We start from the raw sequence: 25,863 nt of genomic DNA, 5'->3' as shown, positions 1-25,863 counted from the left end.
CTCCAAAATCACGTTTTACAGTCGTCGAATAAACACGCTGGAACAATCAGCGACTCAGCCTCCAGGTTATCACGGTGAAGATAGCTTCACGGCAAAGCACCAAAGTACAGCTCCCCAATCTGTTCGATCGCTCTCGAAACTCCACGTACTCTTGAGACTCCACGCTACAACTCGCGATGCACTCGACGATACACAAGAGTACAGCTCTCGACTCAGCACACTCTAAGACAAGACTACAATGCACTAACTTGCGATACCCTAAAAGACTCTCTCGATGCACTCGACGACCAACTCAGCGCTAGACTTTGAGATACTCGCTCAATAACTGACTATTAACTCGCTAGACGAGGCACTAATTAACTCGACGATTTATATAGCTTTCGGCTTGTACTGGGCCAAACCGGAAGCGTAATGGCAGACCGCACATTGAGTTGAACAATGTTAAGCAAATTTCGCTTACTGCGCATGCTTGATGGTGTACCTTTGGCGCGGGGAGAAATATTGGCGACTAAAAGCAACCCTACGCTAGCTTATTCGTGATCACCATGGCTGTCGAGTGTGTTCGAATGATGTTTACAACTATAATGTTGTGGAACTTTGCTTATTAGTTATTTTAACGTCCATACCGATTGCACTTGCTTATTTTTCTAATATATATTTCATTGTAATTTGTCAATAACAGTGCATTTAATATTTGTTAACATATGTTCGTAATAATTCGTTATTTAAATGTAATTTGTTTACATGTTATAATTCAGTAATTGTAAACTGGAGTATCTCGCTTAGTTTGTTAGCGTATATTCGCGCTTTTATTTTCTCATTTCAAAGAATTTAATAACTAGCATTAAGGAATTGTAAAATTTCTTCAGTGTTATTTGCAAGCACTTGTTATATTCCTCAGTGTTTCTTTATGCATGTACGAATGGAACGTATGGTAAATCCTGAATTGTTTTTATTGCTTAAAAGTATAATGAATAAATTTTCAACTAATATATCCTAAATTTCAGTCTTTTTCTGAACGAAAATTTGTACAGTTCCAAAGAAATGTGCAGAATTTCATTAGTATTATATTTTACATTTTGAATGCAAACACTGCTTCACATTACTTCGCAATAATTTCAGCTTTCTAGTTGTTTGAGCAGTACAGCAAAAAATAGTATTTTAACACAGTAATTAATTTACATTTACATTATACTCTACGAAGATTTAAACGCCAGATTTGTTTACAATCAGATGGCGGTACATTTACCATATACCTTATTTATCTTCTTTTCAAATCGCGCCAACATAGTAATTACGCCAAATTGTTTTCTGGGCATGCGCAGTATGCGACATTTGTTTAACACTGTTCAACTCAATGTGCGGTCTGCCATTACGCAAACCGGAAAGAATTCGTTCCAGAAGGTTCTCCATCCTCCATGGAATATCGCCGATTTTGTTGCCAAATGAGCGATTTCTCGCCAAATGTGGCAACCCTAAAACTGCTTTGCGGGGAAGCTATTTTACCGCGCCTGGAGATTTCGTAACACTACTGTCAACCCAAAAAGTCCTCTCGAGATGTTTGATCGTCGGATAAGATCAATAGGAGACCTTGGATTCATTTTCTTAAGACACCTTCATCAAAACCGAGGCTTCCTCGTTCTCGCGGGTATATTTCAGTCACCCCTTGGTACACTCTGGACACGTTCTCAGCGAAAAGACGGCTACATGACCAAGGAACTTTAGTTACGCGTGACGAATGCATAAAAGTTTGAGAATGCATAACTGTTTGGCCATTTGAAACAAATATATATATATATATATATATATATATCCAGGACGTATTCGTAAAGACTGGGATATACGAGAGCTTTATACACGAGGCCCACCAGCGGCCGAGCGGTAAAGTCGCTGAACACTGGTAGCTCGGTCCGAGGTTCGAATCCCGCGAACGGGCTGGCTGCATGGGCGTTTTCGTGGTTTTTCCCGTGTGTAACGTGTATACGAGCCAGTTTCCCTTAGAAAGTCCTCCACGAATGCACCCCTCCTCTTAGGCAGATAGCCCTCGAGGCTTTGCCGTAATTAAATAACCTAACCTAATTTTTATACACGAAACGAATGAATGTCTTTCCCTCGAAAAAGGCAACCAATAATAAAAGTTGAATTTTAGCTCACTGTCTTTCTCTCTACAGAACATTTCCAGCCACTGGTTAAAATTATATTCTATGGATTTTGAAAAAAAAAAAAAAAAAAAAAAAAAAAAAAAAAAAAAAAAAGGCAGATTCAGCCAGTTCCTAAAATATTTCGAGTCTAACGAACCGTTTGTTAAAAACTAAAGGTTTATTTTTATTTAAGCAGCGAACTGGTTTTTAAAAATTTTGAATTCTATCGATGCCTTAAAACTACATTTAGCAATAACCCCTACTTATCCGTGTCCCCCCCTTTTTTTTTTGAAACAGAATTTTTCAAGTTAGTGAGATTGATTTTTTTTTTTTTTAAATATTAATGTTAACTCAATGAGACAAGACAGCTTCTAACATTTTGGGAACAATAGTAGCTGCAGCTGTCCATCAAAATTTAAACTGTAAGTGTTAAAATATACCGAAATGAGTAGAACCGAACAGCAATTCAGTAACAGCAATAGTGCAACAGTTCAAACACGTGTTTTCAATCAGATAAATTCTTTTACGCCTTTTCTCAAAAACTGTATATACGCTGCGTTATTCTTCTCTTTCAATTTTCAAGCGGTAACATTAATGAAAGGGGAGGAATCGAAAGCAAATACAGTACTTATGATGTCCAGTAAAATGTCAGTGCATTTATTGTTGCTCAGCTCAGTTTCACTGCACAACGCGAAAAAATATCTAAAGATGTTCAGCATAAATTTAGATTTGACTTAACAATATTTTATGTCAAGAACAGTATCCTTTTGACTGCATAGATAGAAGTCAGATCTAATATGAAACAATTCCTGTAGAAACCAAGTCTTTATGCGCAATAATTCCTGTTAGAATTCAAATCTAATAAATAATAACATTAGATCTGGTTTCTAAGCTAGAACTTACTAAATTCATAATCCAGCAAAATCAAATATATGAATAGGAATTTTAATATTACCTAAAGAACTGTTTCTACAATCTATGTGCAAAGCAGTTTGGCCTTCTGAGTCCATGCTGGCAGAATGTACACCTAGACTTAAACAAAATTCGACGTATACACGTTCTAGAGACCTCACCGCAATGTGGACTGCTTTAATTTCTTCCATTTCGGCTATATTAATAACGGTGCCCCTTGTAACATGGGCATCCAATGCTAAAAATAAATTAAAAATATATAATAAAATTAATTAGAGTTAAATCATTTAAATTAATGTAATGTTATACAAGTTTTAGTTAAAATTTAAAAAACATATTCATTGAAAAATGCATTATATAACAATATGAATCTCTACATGCTAATTCTGCACAAAAAAATTAGGGTTCATAAAAAATGTTTACAAGTTTTCATTACTTATTCGAAAACTTCATAAATGCTATAACCAGTATTCTCTGTAAAGTGAATTATTTACGGAAACAAAAGAAAGAGGTACAAAAATAAACTGAGCCAACATTAAAAAATATACCTTTAATTACGGTATTTGCCGGTGTATAAGACGCACCCCCTTTTTTGTACACATTTTTGAAGGATAAAAACTCATTATAATGAATTTATAATGAATACGCAATAAGTATCGGCGTATCAGACGCACCTCGTTTTTCAGCCCTATTTTCAAAGAAAACAAGTGCGTCTTATACGCTGGCAAATACGGTATATTCAGCATTTGGTAGCATTATCTATTAGCCTAACTCATGTACACTATAATTAAAATTTGAAAATGGAGAAAAGAGTATTTTTAATGTTGTTTAATAGTACAGTTTGTGTTTTAATTAAGTCTCGTGTAATCAACGTTTGCATTCTTAACGTCCCACCGCTACCATTCTGTTTTTATTCTTAGCTGCGTGCATCAAACACTCGAGAGGACATTAAGCTAGTCTATAGTCTAAGTATTACCATGCCGTACAGAAACTATGCACTTACAAACACCCATACCTTCTCCGAGATTGGAACCCTGGTATAAAGACATAACAGCTAGCACAATTAATGAGTATGCAGATCAAAGAAGCAATATTATAAGTAGAAAGCAGAGCCAACTTTCAATTTACTTTTTAGTTTCAACAAAGTTGCCATTAAGTTGTAAGATTTTAAGCGATTTCTCCTGTGTACTTTGTTCCGATGCAGTGGTTAGCACATTCGGCTTGCAAATTAAGACCCGTGGTTCGAATTGCGACGTAAACTCAAATAATTTTTAAAGATTCCCACTTCGAAAGCTTAATATATTGTCTTCAAAGTCTTAGAAGTTCGCAGCATGTTCAAATAATCTTTATAGACAATCAATGTATCAACGTTATCACCTGGTTTGACGAAGACTGATGGTATCGATAGCAAACACGACAAAAATCTGCTACCTTGTTATTACTAAGACCAATGTACAGTATGCTAGAATTACGAGCTATGAACATTTAATCAATTTATGGTTTTAATATCATTTGATTTTCTGCTGTTGTTATTATTACATTTGTAAAGTTCACAGTAAATTTATGATTAGAATTATCTTCATCTGGTCGATCTCGACGGTATCCTTGGTACCAGAAAATGAGTCTAAAATCCAGGGCGGCATGGTTGCTTGTGCGTGTCCTTTACCTTTTCTTGCAAGTAGTTCTTCTTGCATCGGTCCCAGCCCTATTGTGCACCGCAAGGAATGTTCTCGCCGATGAAGTGATTAAATGATAGACAGGTTCCGCCATTTTCGACAAATACTTGAGCAGCAAGTGTCCAGTCATTCGGCAAAAAGAAAATTATTTTCATATTGAATGTTGGTCATATGAAATTGAAATAGAAACATACCAGTGTAAAATGTTAAATGCTTGGCATATGGTTACTTTCTTACTTAAGTTTAGCCTTTTTACTTCCTTGTACGAAGTAAAAAGGAAATATATTGTAATCACAAAAAATTTCGGGTATCATAATTCAAAGAAAATATCCATTTAGACAGCTATCAAATGCAACATCTGTACAGAATAAAGGACTCTTCCACCCCCAAAAAAAATATACAATTGATTTAAAATGAATTCTGAAGAGATTTTTTCGCGGCGTCTGTAAGTGCGTACGTATATTTTTCGCATCTATGCGAGATACGGCATCTGTAAGTAGGTATCTCGCATAACTCAAAAACAAGTAGTCTCAGAACGCTGAAATTTTGTACATAGGACTGCTATAACATGTAGATGTGCACATCGCATTTTGGTTGCAATCGGCCGCACCAAAATATCAGTGGATACATCGAGTATCCACTCTGTTACTCGGCTCAGTGAGCTCAGTTTATTATTATATGTTTGTAAAATATGCATTTTTTGCTTTAAAAATGATTGAATTATGTTGTTTTGGTTAAGATTTTTATTAACCAGAACCATTATTTATGCAAGTTTTTTAACTTTAGTTAACCTGCATGCAATAATTGTGGAATTATCAACAATTTAAAAATTTTTTAAGTGTGGCTAAGCCTAATTTTTGATTACCATGGAAGCCAAGTTTGTTTACATTTGAAACTTAGCAGAATAGTGGATTCATTGCCAATCTAAACACACTAATCTTTGCAACAACAAACTAACGTCTTTTATTATTGCGAATTAAATTATGCTTAATTCACTCTGGAATTATCATTTATTAACTTGTTTTTGCATAGAAACTAATTTTAATTGTAAAAGTTGTTTTTAATGGTTTTAATTGTATTTTGTGTTATATGTTTTTCTATCTCTTTCAAATTTTAATGAAAGTAATTTTAATTTTTATGTATTTTTGCCTTGCCGTAAAGTAAGAACTGAATTAATTAGGAGCTCGCATTAGCTTCTTGCAAGAATTCTGACGATTCGCATTCGCTGAATCGTCTGCGAAAAACTGTTTCTTTTTTATTTGTTTAATTTCTTTTATACAACGTTTTAGATTTATTATAGTACTTTAATAGAACTTGTGGTAATTCTTCAAATGATATAATTTTTGTGCACTCTGAGTTATAAAATGAATAAGATGTAATGATGTTAAGTGAACCTAGCGCCGAAGTGTCGCTATGGTAAATAAATATAGTGAATTTTAAAGAGTGCATTTATTCTATTGCGGTTTATGCGCTACTCCCGAGGTAGATTTAATTCAAAATTCTTTAAATGTTAATTCAATATGTTTAAATGAAATGTAGGAAAACTGCTATAATTTAATATTCCATACAAGGAAGTCATGTGGTGTATACATCAAATTTTTTAATAAAGTTGTACCGACTGAGAAGTGCATGTATTAGTAAATATATAACACTTACATTTGTAAAATCTACTTTCATTCTCAAGTAGGCGAAGGTCGTTGAGGGCTCGTGGTCGATTTAGTTGAATATCAGCTCTAACTGTCCTCATCATGTGCTTGATATAATCTTTCATTTTTATCAATTGCTGCTCCATAACAATCTTAATAACAAAACAAAGTTTCATTAAATTTAAAACATAAATATGATTTACATGCAAATAGATGTGCACAAATTTGCCTGCCAAGCTTTGGCAAATTTAAAACTATCATGTGGGCGAGGGCACCTACTTGTGGCTGGATCATGCACTCCCAATAACATATTTATGTTTTACCTGCTTTTTAGCAAAGATCGTATTATCTTTCATTTCGAGAAAAGCCTCTACTGAGCTAACTGAGTATATGATAAACTAGATCCCGTTTAGGAACACTACTTAAAAGAAACATTAAACGTTTTGAGTGAGGGCCACAACAAATCAATTGGAACACTTCGGTATATAAACTGTTTTCGAATCTCGTACCATACAGCAGCAGAGTAGCAGAGTATAAATTTAAAAAATTATGCGTATAATTTTAAGAATTTTTACCAATTAAAGGTGCTAGTAATATTTTTGACATTACTAATATACTAATAATAGTAAGATATAACTAATATTTCTGAAAGACAAAATGTAATAAATGAATTACCATACAATACAACGAAAACTAAGGGAGAAAAATTAAGACCTCTTTTAATAAGTTACTGTTAAAATATTTTTCACCTAGTATTATTTATATCAGTATATATCAAAATATATATTGATATAAATAATACTAGGTGAAAAATATAAACGAATGATTATAGCGAAATTTTGAAGTAACTTAAAAATTAAAAGTTGCTAGGAAATTTTAACAAAGGGCTTGAACTTTATTTTATAAAAGCAAAATATCAAATTACGGTTAAATGTTTTACTTTTCGCAAACACTGAAAATGTGAGCAATTCTGCTTGAACAAACAAACAAACAAACAAACAAACAAACAAACAAAAAAAAAACTGAAATGTTTCAGATTTTAAATTACGTCCAAAGGGGCGTTTTTCAACATTTTGTGTGTTACCTTTCTTTATTAAATATCATGTTCCTCGCATTTAAACCATAAGATCCAGTGCAACAGCAATATCGCAAAATAGTTTTAAAACGAGCATATCTTTAGAATTTCCGATACAGAGACTCACGCGCTGGAGATAAAAATGTTTTTTTCTGCACAACGTTGCCATTGCTCGCTTTGAAATTCTTGAGTTTGTTAATCAAAAATTCGTCAAAGTTTTAAAAAATAGGAAATTGATCATAAAACAAATTTCAAATTTCAAATTTGGTCTTCCACATGCTCATATTCGTTGGAGGATTACGTTATTCAAAATTCGATGACTCTATGTACCGTTGTTTTATCACAATACGAGAAATATACATACATTTATGCAGATTTTTCATTATTTAATTTCTTCAAATATAATGCAGGACTCAAGTGAACCGACATTTATGAGTCCGACGCAAAATGCCAAAACGAAACTAATAGTCCTTCGGGATTCAAATCCCTTTGGACTAAAAAAAAAAAAAAGATAAAGCTGCAAATTTAATAACGAGGCATAAATAATGTATGATGGGAATTACCGCACATATTGTCCACTTCAGTTTATTTTCTGATAGGTTCAAAGGCCTTGCGATAATTTTTTCAATTTCTCTTAACGATCTTCTCTCTCTCTTCAAGATGTAATCGGGATCAGAATGTAAAGTCGTTCATTGCTGCTAATAAAGGCAGTCTCCATAATGGCTTTTGCCTTCTTTATGTAGGGAGGAATTTTGTATGTTTTTTAAAACCGTTTTAAGGAACTCCCCCAAAATTATTTAGTTTTAACTCGCGTTTTCTTACTCGAGATACTTTTTGTTATCTTTTCAATTAATTTTAAAATTATAGTTTTTTATTTTGGGGTCATGTTGGTGCAGGTTATGTTTGATGATTAATTAAATAATAAAAATGTTTGAAAATTTACTTCGTTGCCCTTTTAAACCACTTCGATTACTTTAATTTTAGTTTAATTATCATAGATGGCATTTTCTCTGAATTTTTATTTTCAAACACTTCCAGTATTAACAATCATCTAGACACAACGGAGAAACATGGCTCTATTAAAAATTATTCGGCTGCTCCTCGAAAAGTTCGAGGAAATTTCAACAATATATATATCAATTTTTTTATTTTATTGAATTGCTTTATTAATTTTTGTTGAATGGTTTCAGTTTTTAAATATTTTTGTTATACTTTTGATATGTATATTTCTTGTTAGAGTGTTTCCTTTTTTTTATGATCTAGTTTTGATTAAATTATTATATAGATAGATATGTGCTCGTGTGTGTGTGTAGGATAAAATGTATGTAAGTCAGAATTCTAATTAATTTTTCAAAGTTCCTAAACTCTCCGTTTTAATTTGATTATTTTACCTTTTTATACAAAAAATAGTAATTGTTGACAATAAATCGCTCTAAAATGAGTCATTTCAAAACGAATTCATGTCGTATGGCTTCTTGCATAGCATTAATGATGTTTCGGAAGCGTTATACATATTTCGCACAAATATGATTTAAATTTTAAGAGCCCAAACTAATATTAGTCAATGGGGGAAATTTGAACTGAAGCTAAATCTTCTGAAGAGTCTTCATCACGAACACGTGATATTCAATCTCTGCTTCTTTGAGTAGATTGCTGTCACCGCTTTTGTCTGCAATAAAAGCATTATTTTTGCAAGAAATAACTTATGACTGCAACTTCGACTTTCACATCTACGTACCCCAAATTACTTCATTCTTATCTTCAGCAACCAAGTTATTTTCTATATATGTGTGTGTGTGTAACGGAGCAGGTGTATATGTAATAATACGTATGGATAGCGTAGATATTGAAGACATAATGAACACATAATAATAAACATAATGAAGAGAAAACACTGCAGCCGAGGGAGATTAAATATTCATTTTTATTTCAATAAACTTGTCACCATGAGGCTGAAGGATTGCGCATAGGCAATTCTATTCCAACTTGCTCAGATCTTTGTACATCCCCGATTATATATGAATTCATAACTTTAAATTAATTTTGTGGCTGTTTTAGGTTAAGATCTTTTTTAATTTCTCTTTTCTTATTTCTTTATGTTACAAACATATTTTACACAATTTTCTTTTCTCGCTGTTACTTCAAATTAAATTTACTAATTCTCACTTCATATTTCTTATACACAAATATAAATTTTCTTTTCTTTCAACATTTTTAAGTTTTACAATTTTTTTACTTTAGAAAATTTTTTCTACGTTTAACTTGGAAAAGTAATATATTTATAAAAATTGATTAGATTGGATTATTGATTTATGGCAAAGCACTCGAGGGCTATCTCGCCTGAAGGGAGGGATGCCTTCGTGGAGGACTTTCTAAGGGGAACTGGCTCGTATACACGTTACACACGGGGAAAACCACGAAAACGCCCATGCAGCCAGCCCGTTCGCGGGATTCGAACCTCGGACCAAGCTACCAGTGTTCAGCGTCTTTACCGCTCGGCCGCTGGTGAACCTTATTTTATAAAAATAATGCTTTTTTACAAATTATTCCCCCCCCCCTTTTTTTTAGAAAAGATTTCCTCCCTTCAGTTAATTTTTTTTTTTTTTTTCTATGTTTTACTTCGAAAATTTTTTTAAATTTTTTCCTTCACTTTCGTATTTTACAAAAGTTTTTTTTTCCCTTCAGTTTAATGTTTTCCTTTCCGTTTTTTTACATTTTCGCTTTATTTATTTTGCATAACTTTTTTTCTTTTTTTTTTACGAACTCGATTTTTTTCCCTACCTATATTTTACCTCAAAAACAATTTTTAAATTTTTTCTCTTTCGTAAATGTATTTTTTTAATTCTTTTAAGAATTTTTCTTCTCTCTCTCTCTCTTTTTTATTTATTTATTTTTTTTTATTTTACCCATAACTTTTTTCTCCTTGTTTTAAATACTTATTGATGTTACACTTCCATTTCTTCAAGAGTAAAGTTACATAGATATTTCTCTGTCTATGAACTTTAAGCTGGAATTTACATGCATATAATTTCCCGCTTAAGCAGGGGTTCTCAAACTTTTCAAATTTCGTACCCATATAGATATGAAACAAAAAATAATATACCACCATAACACTATTAAAAATCAATGCATCCTAAATGGAGTGTATATAATCAAAGAATAAATCCCTTTAAATATATATTATTTAATTATATTCGGAAATGAAACTTATATTACAATAAAATATAAATAAGTGTACTACAAGTATATAGATATAGCAGTTGTGAATTTTGATAACATAGAAATTACTGTGCTTGATATTGTACCGAACACTAAACTTAGACTATTTAAGGAATCCATCTACATACTTCAAAAAAAGTCACTTTATCCTTACGGACTAAATGCATATCTGAGTCATACCACCAATAGACAGACAGAAGTCTCAATATATGGACAATTCAGATTTTTTAGCAATATAACGACCAGAGGAATCAGAGGAGGGGATTCCAAACACAATTTTTTTTTTTCTACACAAGATCTGAAATTAATAATTAAAAATCTTCATTCCTTCCTTGAACATAAAGAATTTGCTAAGAATGCCATTAAACTACTACATACATTTAAGAATGCTACTTTATGGAATCTGATTAAAGTAATGGATCAACATTTTCAATGTTTACAAATCATTAAAGACCTAATTATTGACTTCTGCAATTTTAAACTAAAAAATAGCAATTTTTTTCACAAAAAACTGTTTTGTACGGTACAATTCAAACACCCTTCTTACGATAAACTAAAAATACCTAGCATTTTTAAAAAATATCAACACTTGCTTCCTGAACAACAACTACAAATTAAGCCCTGCTTTAAAAGAACTTAGGTCAACTCGTTATCAACCACCACGAGATACAAGAAAATAGCATGTGTAATTGCCAACTACCTCTTTACCAAAAATATGTCGATCCTTTCCACCAACATGTTATAACAGGAGATCTTAACATCATTGAAGACTTAGTATTGCGAGCCCTTTTACAACTTGGAACCAAATTTCGTCTTACTTTCAGTATCAATAAACATTTTTGCCTCAAACAATTCAATCAAGATCTTGATAAATTTATCATCTTAGTTAGTAATAAATCCAATTTACCTACTACTACTTTTCTTGAATGGAAAGCTGCACTGATTAAAGAATTTCAACATTTACTTTTCAAGACACCTTCTTTCAACTCTACACAATAAGAAACGACTCTATGATCTAATCAAAAAACAACAAGATAATTTTATCATTACAAAAATTGACAAAGCTAGCAACAATTTTAGTGTTATTTGAAAAAAGTTTTACTTCGACCTTCTGCACAAAGAACTAAATAGTAATGGCACTTACCAAAAAATTACCACCAACACCAAAATTCTTATCAATAAATTTAACGCACTACATAAAAGACTTAAGATACATCCACGGAACTATAATAACAGATTTGCTAATCTCTATGCCCTTCCAAAGTTGTACCAAGCAAAGACATCTGAGTCACAGAGATAGCATTGACAAGATACGTTTAAACAAATATATGCGTTCTGGTAGCTTTGACATTTTAGATATTACAATGTTTACAAAAATGGTGAATGTTGTTAAATTTAGTCAGTTTTCTTTTAATTGAAGCACGTAATTAAACGTACTTACCAAGTATTTTGGTTAAGGTATAAAACAAATTATTAAAATAAACCAAGAACATAAAATGCAACAGCACAACTTAACAATGTTACTTAACTACTCGTATTATTAACAAGCAACCTAATCCTAAACGAAGCAAAAAATAGAATAAAAAAAAAATATATGTTTTTGAATAATAAAGATTAAAACAAAATGTTAAAAAGAGCCCAATTTTACATTCATTTAATTTTTTTCTGTAAAAAATTGTACCACTAAAATTATTGTAATGTACCACAGTTTGAGAACCGGTGCTCTAAAGGCTTTAACGGATATTTGCTGTAACTTTAAACCAATAAGTACGGTGTTTATTCTATATAGTTTAATTGGAATATTGTATTTCTTATAATTTTACATTACTCATACTTATGTGACACTGTGAACGAGGAGGAGACAAATACAGAAATCCTGTGGGCGACTTGGTTGTAAAAGAGATTTGATGAAACAGATTTTTGAAAAGTGGAATTGGACAAGACTAAAATATTTTCAATCATCATACCGATTTCATTTATTTACATTAAGTCGAAAATGGCCAATATATTGTTTCTCTATAAAGTCTGTTAAAGTTATTTTGGCAGATTAAAACATACTTTGGGGAAATCTGAAAACGTCTCTTAACGGTCTAAGGTACTATTTCGAAAACAATGTTAATTGAATTTGTTATATATTTGTTAATATCTCTCTTTTTTTTTTTTTTATTAAACTTATTTTATTCTCCCTTTCACATTTCGAAATTTAGGTTTATTCCAAATAAAATTCGCCCATCTTTATGATTTATTTTTAAAATTTGTATTTTTAAATAATTTTTATAAACCTTTCCAAAAACGTTTTGAATTATAACCTATAAAATTTTTAACATCGTCTTAAAGTAGATGTATTTCTAAGCATACCTGCAAAAAACTAGATTTTTTTATTCAAACTGTTTAAGATATACATGGTGTGGTGTGGTGTATTTAATTATGGCAAAGCACACTAGGGCTATCTGCCTAAGGGAAGGGATGCCTCCGTGGAGGACTTTCTAATGGAAACTGGCTCGTATACACATTACACAGGGGGAAAACCACGAAAACGCCCACGCAGCCAGCCCGTTCGCGGGATTCGAACCTCGGACCGAGCTACCAGTGTTCAGCGACTTTACCGCTCGGCTGCTGGTGGGCTTAAGATATACATGAATTTACATATTAGTTCGTTTTTAAATTTAGCACATTTGTTATAGGCCATAGCAACGCCAAATGTGGTTTACGCACTTTTTTAAAATTATTTGAAAGTAGGAAGGAAGACTATTTTCCCGCACGTCTGCATTGAAAAAGGTAAATAGTGAATTATTCGTGGTGCAACCGAAAAAACGCGCCTCGTTAAATTTTTTAATTTCTCCGTAATTTTCGCACCAAATTTTACAAAATTTAGTGTTTCGGAATAATTTGAATCGCAGAATTGAAATATGGGAAAAAATTGGCATGCCATTTCAGAAAAAGTCCTATTTTGTGTCAAAATACCTATTTTAGAATAATGCTATATAGAAATCTAATCCTGAGTCGAGCCTTCAAGACATGAAAAGCGGAATTTAAATTTCGTCAATCGGCCCAGTAGAACGGAATATATAGGAACTCCCCCCCCCCCACAGTGTACATGGAGTATCTTCTGTAATGATCGAAATTTTTAGCTGTCTTTTGTTAACCAAATAGCCTTTCGTGCACAGATGGACAGAACCCCTGAGTGGAACCTCTTAGTGAACTTAAGTTCATCCGCTGAGTACATCACACGAGTGTTTGTGAAAAGATCCTTTTTTAGCTTCTTATCTAGTAATTTCTTCATGATTCCGCAGAATATAGGCTATTCTTTTGAGAAACTGTACATTTTAGGAAATGGGATAATTAATTAAAAAGGAGCACGTAGACTGTCCAAGAAGATATTTTAAACTTTTCACTTTTCATGTGGCAAAGAGATAATCATTAAGGAAATGAGGAAAGAAATGGCAGCTTCTAATTTTGACAACGGAAAGTTTAGGGTAACACTGTTTGTTAACAAGAGACTTGTTTTTCAACTCAGAGCTAAAATTTACAAGCGTTACTTTCTCGAAAATTTCCTAATTACTTTCATCTGGCTTATAGATTCTCACTTCTTTTTCGAACAAATTTCTGCTGCTATTGAAGAAAGAAACATTTTCATCTCATGAATAAAATAATTGAATTTAAAATGTGCAATTAAATCATTAAAGTGAAAACTGTTGTATAAACTCACGAATCAATACTCTGCAAATTTTAAGTGCAGGGACATACAGCATTTAATTATCTCCCTTAAACAATTTATTAGCCCAGAAGACCTATTAATTTCAGTTTCGCATTTTGAGTTGGTTCACTATAAAAGTCTGAATCACTTTTCAAATTGCTGTGACCAAATATTAGAGTCCTGCGTTATATTTAAAGAAATTTAAAAATGAAATTTCTGCATAAATGTATATATATTTCCGGCATTGTGAAAAAACGGCTCCTAGAGACATCAAATTTTGAATAATATTCTTCCACTCAAATATGGGGATCCGGTAGCCCACATTTGGAATTTGTTTTATTATATATTTCATATTTTGCAAAACTTTAACGAATTTATTAACAAACTCGACGATTTCAAAGCATGTGCATAATATGAATCACAACCAACATACTAATGAAGCCTTGGATGAATATTAAGAGAGAACCCATACTGAAATGTGAAAATGACTCTATAAAGTTATAAATTTATATGATTTTTGTCCCTTTCATTACATGCAGATACATTATAGAGTATTATAGAGTTTTTATGGTGGGAAAAAGCAGAGCTTAAATTGCCGGTACTTCTTACCTTTTCGGATAAATCATAATTCGGAGCGCACCAGAGCCCTAAACCAGAAGGCTCCGGCGTTTACGTAGCGGATTTATTTATTTATAAAATTATTTAATTACGTTTATCTTTAATTATTTAACTATTTTAATAGTAATAATTAATTAATTTTATTTAATAAAATAATAATTGACAAATACTAATTATTAAAATTAATTAAATAATATTTACTTTCGTAATAATTAACTATTTAATTTTTAAATTAATGATTTTAATAGTCATTTTATTTATTTCTTTTCTTTGCTGACGGTCTTCCATAGGGCTCCGGCACTTCTAATTTTAGAAATAAAGCCCTGGGAAAAAGAGATAGACAAGCCTTTTGTTTTCCTGTGAAATATAACGGGAAGAAAATGTTTTACCATGCAGGTGGTTTTGTGAGGTTAAGAAATCATATAAGAAATTACTATACTATTAGTTAGTCACAGTGGTATAGCTGGATAAAATAGAATTCTACATTTACCTAATAGTACATCTCCCAACGATTCAGCTAATTCAGACCGTATGTTTGTTAATTGATATGAAGTGAGAAACAAAAGTTATTACAGGAAACTATTACAGGAAAAAAAAAAAAAAAAGGAAATCGGTATGTCTTCTTTTAAAATATATATATATATATATATATATATTTTAATATCTTAAATGCCTTTAGTTTAATGTGTAGCAGCACTAAATAGTTTCATTTTACTGAAAAAGAATTCTTTCTGATCACTTAACTAAAAAAATTATCATGCAGGAAGCAAACTCAGTTATGAATTTCTAGTTATTATTGACACTCAAAATCATACGCTTATAAATTATTTAAAATGATTTAAAAGTTTTAAAAATAATACTAAAAACAATAACATTTTCAAAAATTGTACTTGAAACATTTGATTCATTGAAAATAAAAGTCAATGCATCATATGCGGCCCACCAACGGCCAAGCGGTAAAGTCCCTGCACACTGGTAGTTCTGCAATTATATATTATTAAAAAAAAGAAAAGAAAAGACTGCGTTCAATAGTTGAAATTTGAGTTTTCCAATGACTGATGCCAAAAATGAACTAGTTTCCGTTAAAATTCCGCTACTGAACTGGCTACCAGTGTCCGAGCGGTAAAATCGCAGAACACTGGTTTTGCGATCAGACGAACGAGCTGGTTGCATGAGGTTTTTGGGACTTTCCTAATGTATAAAGTGAATATGTGCCCGTTTCTGAGGAAGTACTCTACAAAGGCAACCCTTCTCTTATGCAGACAGCCCTTTTGCGCTTTGGCATAATCCAATAAATCGAAATCCCATACTAACAAATTATGTAACTGACTTTCGTCATAACTAAGAAATCGACATCCAAATAATTGATTGCACGCTATACATTAAATTATTAATGACACTTTAAGAATAAATGGGAAAAAACAAGATATAATTTTCACTGAAACAATATCAGATTAACAAACGTAGAAGAAAATAATTTGATCATTAACTAAGCAATTTTAATACAGGTAACCAAATGCAGTTATTTATCTTCCTTTTTCTAAACATTTTAGATTGTATGTTTCATGAAAAACTATCAATAAAACTTTTAAAAAAAGATTAATTTATTAATGAACTTTGTTAATTAACTATGCAAATTTAAAATTCTATTAAGTGCTATAAGTTGCATTAATATTCTACTCATTTTTAATTTTTAAATACTTAAGTTTCCTTTTTACTTTTTCAACAAAAATTTACCGCGTTTGAAATGCATGGTATCTCACAGACCACGCGTATAGCCAAAAATTAGTACGTCCATTATTGTGAAATAAAATATCTTTATGCAAACAATGTAATGTACGTTAGCTGCAAATTTAATGATCATAAAACCAACTTCATTTTCTAAATCAGATAGTTTTCCATGCCATCAAGAGGATTTTGAAAAAATTCCTGAGACGTTTTACTCAACAACTAAATGCACAAATATCATTGTATTCACTTAAAACATCATATAAGTAATTCTAACTTAGTATTTTTTAATAAAATATTATTTTAAATATATAAAATAAAATGTTATTTTAAATTTACCTCACTATCACTCATGTAAGCTTCATAATCAACAGAATCTTGATTTTTCATAAACTGCGCAAAAGATGAATTACTCTATTTATTAACTAGGAATTAAATTGATTAATAAATTAAAAACAAGAGCATGAAAAATTCCACTTACTTCATCAAACGATCGTTTAGTCATATTTGTAGAAAATTCTTTCAGCAACCTCCTACTCAGACAAGCAAAATCTAGGACTGACTGGCTGTGGCTATCTGTTCGTTCCTTCGGTGCAAAGCTGTTTGGTTCGGTGCAGGTACCGATGACGCAGCGTAGTCGAGACAAAATGGCAAAAGAGTCAAATGTGAGAAGAGGCGTCACCATCGAGATCGATAAGGTCTGCGCTCTGAATGGAAACTGGCTTGTGACGTCACGGTTAAGGGACCCTCAGCAATAACTCACACAATGACACTCCCCGAAACTTTCTTCATATTCTTTGTCCATCTGTCCGTTACCAGCCACCTGTCTCTTAACGCTGTTAAGACATTCTTCTTGTTAAATCAGGGATAAATCATGGAGGTAGGAAGTCCTTTCTTACCTCCATGGGATAAATAGAAGGGCTAGGCATTCCTTTGTTCGACTCCTTGCCGATGCGAGCCTCATGGAGGGTGCTCGCATGAGGCTTTCCTCCAAAATATGAGGCTGGAAGTAATCTGACGTGCCCTGTGTTGCACCTGCTCTGATGTCCCATGTTTAAAACTGTAGTTTCATTCAGTTGCGAGACGATTTTCTGGAGGTCGCATATTCCAAATTAATTTTAATCATACATATTTGTTTTCTAATAATGCAAATATTTAAAATAATTTGTATATATATATATATATAGTTTTAATCAGTTTTCCTTTTAAATTCTATATTTAAAGTATCCTGTATGTAATATGGCTTCTTGTGCTGTAGCAACGTGCCGTAACACTTATAGAAATATGAAAGGAAGAGATATTGTATTTCATGCTTTCCCAAAGGACAATTTGCTTTTGACAAAAGAATGGATACATAAATGTCGAAGACAGGATTTTCTATTGATGTGAAAAACGCAAGAATTTGCAGCGAACATTTTACGTGCAGTGATTATGAAGATGACTTGAAAAATCGCTTGCTTGGATTCCGCAAAAGAAACTGTTGAAATGCAATAATGTGCCGAAAGTAAATTTATCATGTGCAGTAAACGAAAGAAATCGGAGACATTTGAAAAGTTATGGACAGTGCTTTTGAAGGACTACACGAATTAAACCCAAAGAAAATTTATTTTGAGGCCGAGAACGAAATTGAAGCTGACAATAATAAATCAAATGTGAATGATTTTGAAATAAATCTCACAAGCGACAATGCCCTAAGTGACAATATCCTAAGTGTAAAGATAAACAAGAATGTATTAATAATTTGAAGAACAAAATAATATCCTTAGAAAATTGTAATGAAATATTGAAAAATAGAGAAAAGAAAAATTTTAGAATGTTTGCTCAGCTACAGAGAAGGTGAACGACATATAGAACGAAATTTGTATCAGAAATTAAACTCCCAAACAGCGAAATTTTGGAAAAAACAGCACAGATCGGAGAATTTTGAAAAACGTCTAAAGCATATTTTTACAAAGACGCAGATTAACGCATAGCTAGAAAAGAAGGAAAAAATCAGGTGGACTAGTGAAGATATTTCACGTTGCATTGTCATAAGAGCTCTGTCATCTAAAAGCGACGATTTTTGGAAAGAAAAAATGAGAATTCCTTTACCTAGCACTAGCAAGTGCAGTTTGTTTTAATCAGAGGTCTTCTTTCGCAGTGGAAACAACCAATATTTTTTTATTTTAACACTCCAATGAAGAAAGAATTTCTTTTTTCACTTATAAGACATATTCAATCATGTGGAGTAGGAGTGAAAGCAATATTGTCTGATTTAGGAGGATCTAGTACTTTGTGAAAAGAGTTACAAATTTCGATTAATAGTTCTCAGTTTCCAATCCAGTATTGCAAACGAAAAAAAAAACATGGATTTTTGCAGATTTAGCGCACTGCCTCAAATTACTGAGAAACCACTTTTCAGATAAAGGATTTGTTTTAGAAGATGGAACTGTTTTAAATGTTGATATTAATAAAGAGGTTTTAAAAAGGGATTCAGGATAAATTAAATTGTGTCACAAATTAAAACCAAATTATTTAATGGTCAAGGGAAACGAGAGGACGCTCCAGCAAAAACATTACTTTCAAGAACTTCCACAAAAGGTAGACTCCACCTCACAGGAAATCAAAAAGCATCCGACTTCTTTGAGTTAATCGGCAATTTTTTCGATGTTATGAATAGTACTAAGCCATACTCTCCTTCGGATAAAATACTTAAAGCAGCATTTGGATTAAATGAACATCATGAAAAACAAATTCAAGTTTTGGAATTAATGAAGAAAGTCATTGGTGAATTAAGAGTTCAGGGAAAATCCAACCTACTGCCATTCCAAAAAGGAATAATAATTTCAATAAATTCTCTTTTCGGCCTACACCAGGATTTGAAATCATTATATGATACTAAATATATTTTAACCTCTAGATTAACTCAGGATGCACTTGAAAAGTCTCTTTAGTCAGATTCGAGGGCTTGGGTAGGTTTAATAACCATCCATCACCTAGTGAGGTTATACGCCGCTTAAAGCAATTAATACTCGCTAATAAGCTGCCAAATTTATCTTCAAAAGTGTGCATGACTAAAGAGAGCAGAAGTATTGATTCATATTTAACATCAGAAATACTTGAAAGGGCTTTGATAACTGAGGAGGAAGATGCTTTTCCATTAAATACTATTGATGATTTGGATTTCATAGAGGAATCTTCTACTATGGCTTGGGAATTAGAATTGAATTCCTGCAGACAATTTTCGACCGCCGAAAAAGAAGCATTAACATATGTTGCAGGTTATATTGCCTACCGTGTGTGAAACAAACACCCATCATTGGGAACAATATCTAAAAATAGTGCTGATGAACCAGTATTTAATTCAGAATGGATTAAATTATTGTCCTTAGGAGGTTTGACTACACCTTCCCATTCATGGATGTTTACGAGTTTACGAGTTCGAAAACATATTTTGTGCAGTTCATGGTACAACTTACTATAAAGGGAAGCGTGTAATTGGCTCTTTAATTAATAAACTGGAGAAACATTATCCTGAAGTTAACAGAGAATCCATTCGTTTATTTTGCAGAGTGCGAACTTTTATTAGAATACGTTTCTTAAATAGAAATGCATATGTTTTTTCCCAAAGAAAAACAACCCAAAAGGTAAAAAAGTGGATTGCTTCGAATGTGGCAGCCAATAAATAATATTTCAACAACTTGTAGTTGCATTGCGACAAGTAAGCATATATAATATGTTTTGATTTGAAAAATTTCTAGATGACATTTTAGAAGTAAATAGCGTAAAGCATATTTCAAATGAGAACTAATTTTCTAAAGTTATTGTTAAAGTTATTTTTATTGTATCCTGTGTTACAATATCTGCATGAATGTATTGATTCGATTTTGTGCTAGCTTAGCATTCTAGATAAAATATAATAGTATAACATTAAAGTAATTGGCATAAGAAGACCTGTCTCCTTAACCCCCACTTTTGAAAAATTAAATAATTTTTTTAGGTACTGTGAGTAAAGTTGTTTTGTCTAAATTAAGATAACAATCTTACATGTATTTATTTAAATGTAATATTGATGTAAGCCTAATTTACAAAATTATTTTAAAAAATATATGTTATTATATTGAATCGGGAGAAAAATATGACAATGTAAAATTTACAATTAGGCTGAAACTCAAACTTAGATTAGCAGAAATTTTGCCATATATAACCATACATGTTTAAAACTATGCTAATTTAAGGTTGTTTTTTGATTCATTTTAAATAGCTGTTATTATAGATATCCTAGAAGCAGTAGTAGAGTTTTCCTAGTTAACGTGCAAATAAAGAAATGATTAGAAATAAACAGGCATTTAAAGAAAAATCCCAGCAAATTAAAAAAAAAAAAAAGAAAAAGAACTTTGTGCTATAAGTAGCGCATTTTATATGTTATTTTAAAACTGAAGTACTATTAAATCTTTTAATGTTCAGTGTAAAATGCATACTGCAGTAGCATTGTCTCTACCAAATTATAGCTATCTTTCACACACAGGCCGAGCGGTAAAGTCGCTGAACACTGGTAGTTCGAATCCCGCGAACGGGCTGGCTGCATGGGCGTTTTCGTGGTTTTACCCATGTGTAACGTGTATACGAGCCAGTTTCCCTTAGAAAGTCCTCCACGAAGGCATCCCTCCCTTTAGGCAGATAGCCCTCGTGTGCTTTGCTATAACTAAATACAACACACCACCTTTCACACACAGCTCATTTTGAACGCTGGTTCTTCAAATTTAAAACGCTAATTTCTATGTTGTCAGTTGCATCTCCGCGCTCAGTGTCATCATAGCTACATCAATCACTCCTCACTGCCTGTTTCAGGTGGAAAAGCTCTTTGAGCTAGCTTTTCTAAGTCCTCTTGTTAAATGCATAGATTTCATTAATTTTATTAACATTTGTGCATTATTCATTGCCTTTTCAAGTTAATTGCTTATTGATAAGTTTTCATTTCTGCATATTTTCGTGCGAAATTGTGTTATCGAAATTATGCCTTCCCGTTGTATTGTTCCTGGATGCAAAGGAAATTATGATAATGGTCCTCGTGTGAGAGTCTACAGTTTTCCATCTAATTAAATGTTAAAGAAGGAATGACTTAAAGCTATACCTCTGAGCAATTTCAAATTAACGGAAGCTTCAAAAGTTTGCGAACTTCATTTCAAAGATGAAGATATTGAGATGGAGACAAGTGCATATGATCCATCCTCTGGAAAAAAAATAAGTGCACTTCTTTCACGTTCTCGATTAACGAAAGAAGAAATACCATCTTTATTTCCAGGTTGTCCTGCATATTTTACCCTATCAGAAACAGAATCGAGAATCTCTGCATGATAAAAAATGTACGATTAATCTCTCTCTATCTATCTCGATGGTGACAGAAGAAGGGGGTGACCATGCATTGCAAAGGCTCTAAAAACCAAGCAAGATAGAAAGCGAACAATGGAGATGCAAGACGGTAAATCTAACAGCTGGCGTAATATGCTGTGAGGGTACAGTGAGAATTTGAAACGAAAATTCAAACGTGAAAATTAATGCGTAAATATAGGTAAAAATAAAGAAACATAAGATACGGGAGAATACATAAAAACTAAACGAACAGTACATTTACAATGTGCAATCAAATAATAAGGGTTTGGTTTATTGAGCCCAAATAATAAGGGAGCAGATATGTTGAGAACTTATGAGATAGACATTCTGCGTAGGGAAGTTTTAAGTCTCTGGTCAGGTGAGTTGCGAACGGTCTAATTTCAAAGTCCTGCTCTGAGTAATCAAATACGTTGAAGTGCTTCATGTGAGCTTAAGTAAGCGCTTTATCGAAAAAGTTTTTATTCGTCCTGTGTAGATAACTATTTACATATTCAATATTGAGATCCTTGTGCAGGGTTTCATTAGATACATAATAATGCGCATTTGTAATCATACGTAACATTTTATTTTGCAAAACCTGTAGCTTTTGCATATCTTTCTTGGTATATGCGGTCCAGGCAAGCGAAGTATAGGCTAACACAGGTCCAATTATAGCTATGTAGATATGCCTTTTCTTGTGAAAGTTTAAACCAGAGTACTATTAAAAGCATCAGTTGATTCATAATACTAAAGGCCTTTCTCTTAACATTCGAGATATGATCTGTCCAGGTAAGTTTCTTATTAAAGATGATACCTAAATACTTTGCTTTGTTTACGGTGAGAATGGCAGTATTGAATAATTTCAGAGTAACACTGAGAGGAGTCCTGGCGAATTTTCGTCGAATAATAAGCAGTTTTGGTTTCAGTGCATCGATGTAGATGCGCCATTTTGTTTTGTGCCACTTTGCAAGTTTCAGTTAGAGGCATAATATCCTGAAGCTTTTGAACAGCAAGCTCTGTTTTCATGGATTTAACAGCTAACCCGGTGATATCCGCTTATGCTAAATAATCTTGGCTGATTGGCACTTTAGGGAAATCTGCGACGTAGAATGTATAAATAAGCGGTTCCAAAATGGATCCCTGGGCTGCTCCAGCAGTGATCCTTTTGTAATGTGAGATTTCATTTCCGAATTAGACAAAGAATCTCTCCGTGATGAAAGAGCGAATCAGCAGTATAATTTGCTAAAATTAAAGGTGATCAGCTTTTTGCTAAAATTAAAGGTGATCAGCTTTTTGCTAAAATTAAAGGTGATCAACTTGTAAATGAGCCCCTCATGCCAGACGCGGTCGAAAGCTTTTGCCACGTCTAGTATGCGTAAGGCAACACAAGATTTATTATGAATTGCATCTCCGATAAATTCAGTTAGCCTTACCAGCTGTTTCGTAATTGATAATCCACGACAGAACCCGAATTGTTCGGAGGGTAATAAATCCAGGTAAGGAGTCATTCTGTTGAGTATGAAACGTTCATAAATTTTACTAAGTCTGGGTAAAAGACTAATAGGGCGATATCCAATACCTTTCTCAGGTTTTGGTATTGAAATAACTTTAGCTTGCTTCCAACATTTAGGAAAATATGAATTTTCAAGGCAAGCATTTAGGATCACCGTAAATTTACAAATAATGTTGACAGGGAGATGTTTAATAGCAATATTCGTAATTTCGTCATGCCCAGGGGCCTTTCGAATCATGATTCGTTTAATTATATCAGTAATCTCATCGGAGATGTAAAGTCCGTGCAGTTACGAACATAAAGGGCCTGAATTCAGTCACGGACAAATTTTCTGACATCATAAGTGAAACTGCAATCAGAAGGATCACTGTTCGGGATAAATTGCTTTTCCAAATGCTTGGCTAAAACATTTGCCTTATCTTTGGTAAGAGCCACTCTGTGCTCAGAATAAATGGGTCTATTTGTGGTAGGGTTCTATTTAAGTTTCCGCGCGAAAGCCCAAAAGGAGCTATTCGGTTCGTTGAAATAAGAATCTTTTCCTCCCAGGTGTCCTTTCTGTGCTGTAGGATAGATAACCTTCTTAATGTCTCTGTTTAATTTATTAAGAGTTTTCTTGAGTTCTGGATCCCAAGTTCGATTCCAATGTTTACAAATTTTGTATCTCCCCCTGATCTTATCTCTAATAAATCCTCGAAGTAATCCAGCATATTTTTCTGCAGGGATTTTGCGAGTCGATTTGTTATAAGCCTCCTTAATTTGATTCGTAAGAGTAGTGATAGCGTTTTGAATGTCTCTTTGTGTTCTGAGGTGATTGTTATCCAGATTACTTTACGCTAAGAGACAGCTAAATAGGCTCCAGTCTGCACTATTCTTGAATTCTGGATTTTTACTTTTAGTAATAGCTAGAGCAGCAATCAGTGGGACGTGATCAAAGGTCAAGTCTCTGTTATTCAAGTTTTGAAGTGCTCTCTTATGTATTTATTAAACAGTTTAATAATATTAGTATGCACTTTTATGGATTATTAATAACATTTATCTCCTTATAATTGCAAATTTAATATTATATTTATTTGTTTATTAACATTTGATTATTACATTATTTTCGTCTAGGGAATTTCCTTTCCCCCCCTCCGAGCAATACATACATGTAAAGCCACGAGGCTAAAAAGCACTGCTATAAACAAATAATCCAATCCAATTCCAGTTCAACAGCACTCCTTAGCACTAATTGTTTACGGAAAGTATCTAGTTTTGATTTTGTGTGCTTATTTAATTGAATATGGCAAAGCATATAAGGGTTGCAAGGCATGATTTCATGGAGAATTTTCTAAGGAAAATGAGCTCATTTTTATACATATACTCGTATACCTTAAGGAAATCCACGAAATTGCTTACGCAGAGTGGTAGGTTGTAGGAGGGCTTGTTCAATCCATTTGTTTAACTTTGTGTCTAATTTTCAAATGCCCCCCCTTTTTTTTTTTTAGTTTATTCATTCAAAGGGAAGTACATGCTACTCACTGAACTTCGCACGTTACTTTAAATAACCATTAAACGTGATGAACAGTATATATTTGTCACAAGGAGAGCTTTCTGATGGTACAATCTATTTTACATTTAACGAGCTTGTGACGAATAAGTTTATTCGCTGTTTTATATAATTTCTATAATATTTTGTAATTTTTATATGTTTGTGAATTTAAATTTTATTTTTTAAAAATGTTTTCTTTTTATTCACAGATATTTATATTATTTTCTATTTTTCTAAGAAGTCAAACATTTAATTAGATTCTGATACTTTGTTTTCATAAGATAAAGTACGAAATCTTTGTTAAAATTTTCATAGCTCACTGTAGTTCAGTGACCATATTTTAATGTGCTTTTTTTTTTTTTTTTTTTTTTTTTTTTTTTGGTCTCATTTGAAACTTGAGAATGAATTAACAAATCGATCTTTCCATTCAGTTGGTCCTATCGACTTGAATACAGTGAGCCTGAGTAAAGCGGGAAGTATCTTTGGTAAATATAAAATCCATTATAAACGCATTTCTAAATAATAATTTTAAAATACAATTTTGACAGCTGTTTGACACTTCTTTCAAAAGTTTTCTTAATTAGAAATATAAATATATATACTGAAAATTAAGAAGGGAATAACATGTACGTATCTGTTATTACGAGAATAAGTATTTCTGATGTATGTATTAGGGCTTGAAAAATTTTGATGCATAAATGTGTGTTCTTCAACTAAATATAAGAATTTATTGACTGTCGGGATCTATTCTATTTATA

General features: G+C 32.4%; 1 protein-coding gene across 1 annotated transcript in view; it reads right to left on the bottom strand.

The window, feature by feature from the left end:
• Nucleotides 1-19,402, bottom strand: part of LOC118195773 (uncharacterized) — a 31,236-nt gene extending 11,834 nt beyond the window's left edge. The window contains exons 1-4 of the mRNA XM_035367096.2: nucleotides 17,194-19,402; nucleotides 17,052-17,105; nucleotides 6,386-6,527; nucleotides 3,097-3,291 (exon numbers count right to left, since the gene is read on the bottom strand). Of these exons, the coding sequence (XP_035222987.2) occupies nucleotides 3,097-3,291; nucleotides 6,386-6,527; nucleotides 17,052-17,105; nucleotides 17,194-17,397 (595 nt within the window). The 5' untranslated portion in view covers nucleotides 17,398-19,402. The remainder of the gene's footprint in view (nucleotides 1-3,096; nucleotides 3,292-6,385; nucleotides 6,528-17,051; nucleotides 17,106-17,193) is intronic.
• Nucleotides 19,403-25,863: the final 6,461 nt, after the last annotated feature.

Source organism: Stegodyphus dumicola, chromosome 12 (genome assembly GCF_044657685.1).
Source record: "Stegodyphus dumicola isolate Sdum_Otavi_A_Nest chromosome 12, ASM4465768v1".
Lineage (NCBI taxonomy): Eukaryota > Metazoa > Arthropoda > Arachnida > Araneae > Eresidae > Stegodyphus > Stegodyphus dumicola.
This window is presented reverse-complemented; position numbering and strand designations above follow the sequence as displayed.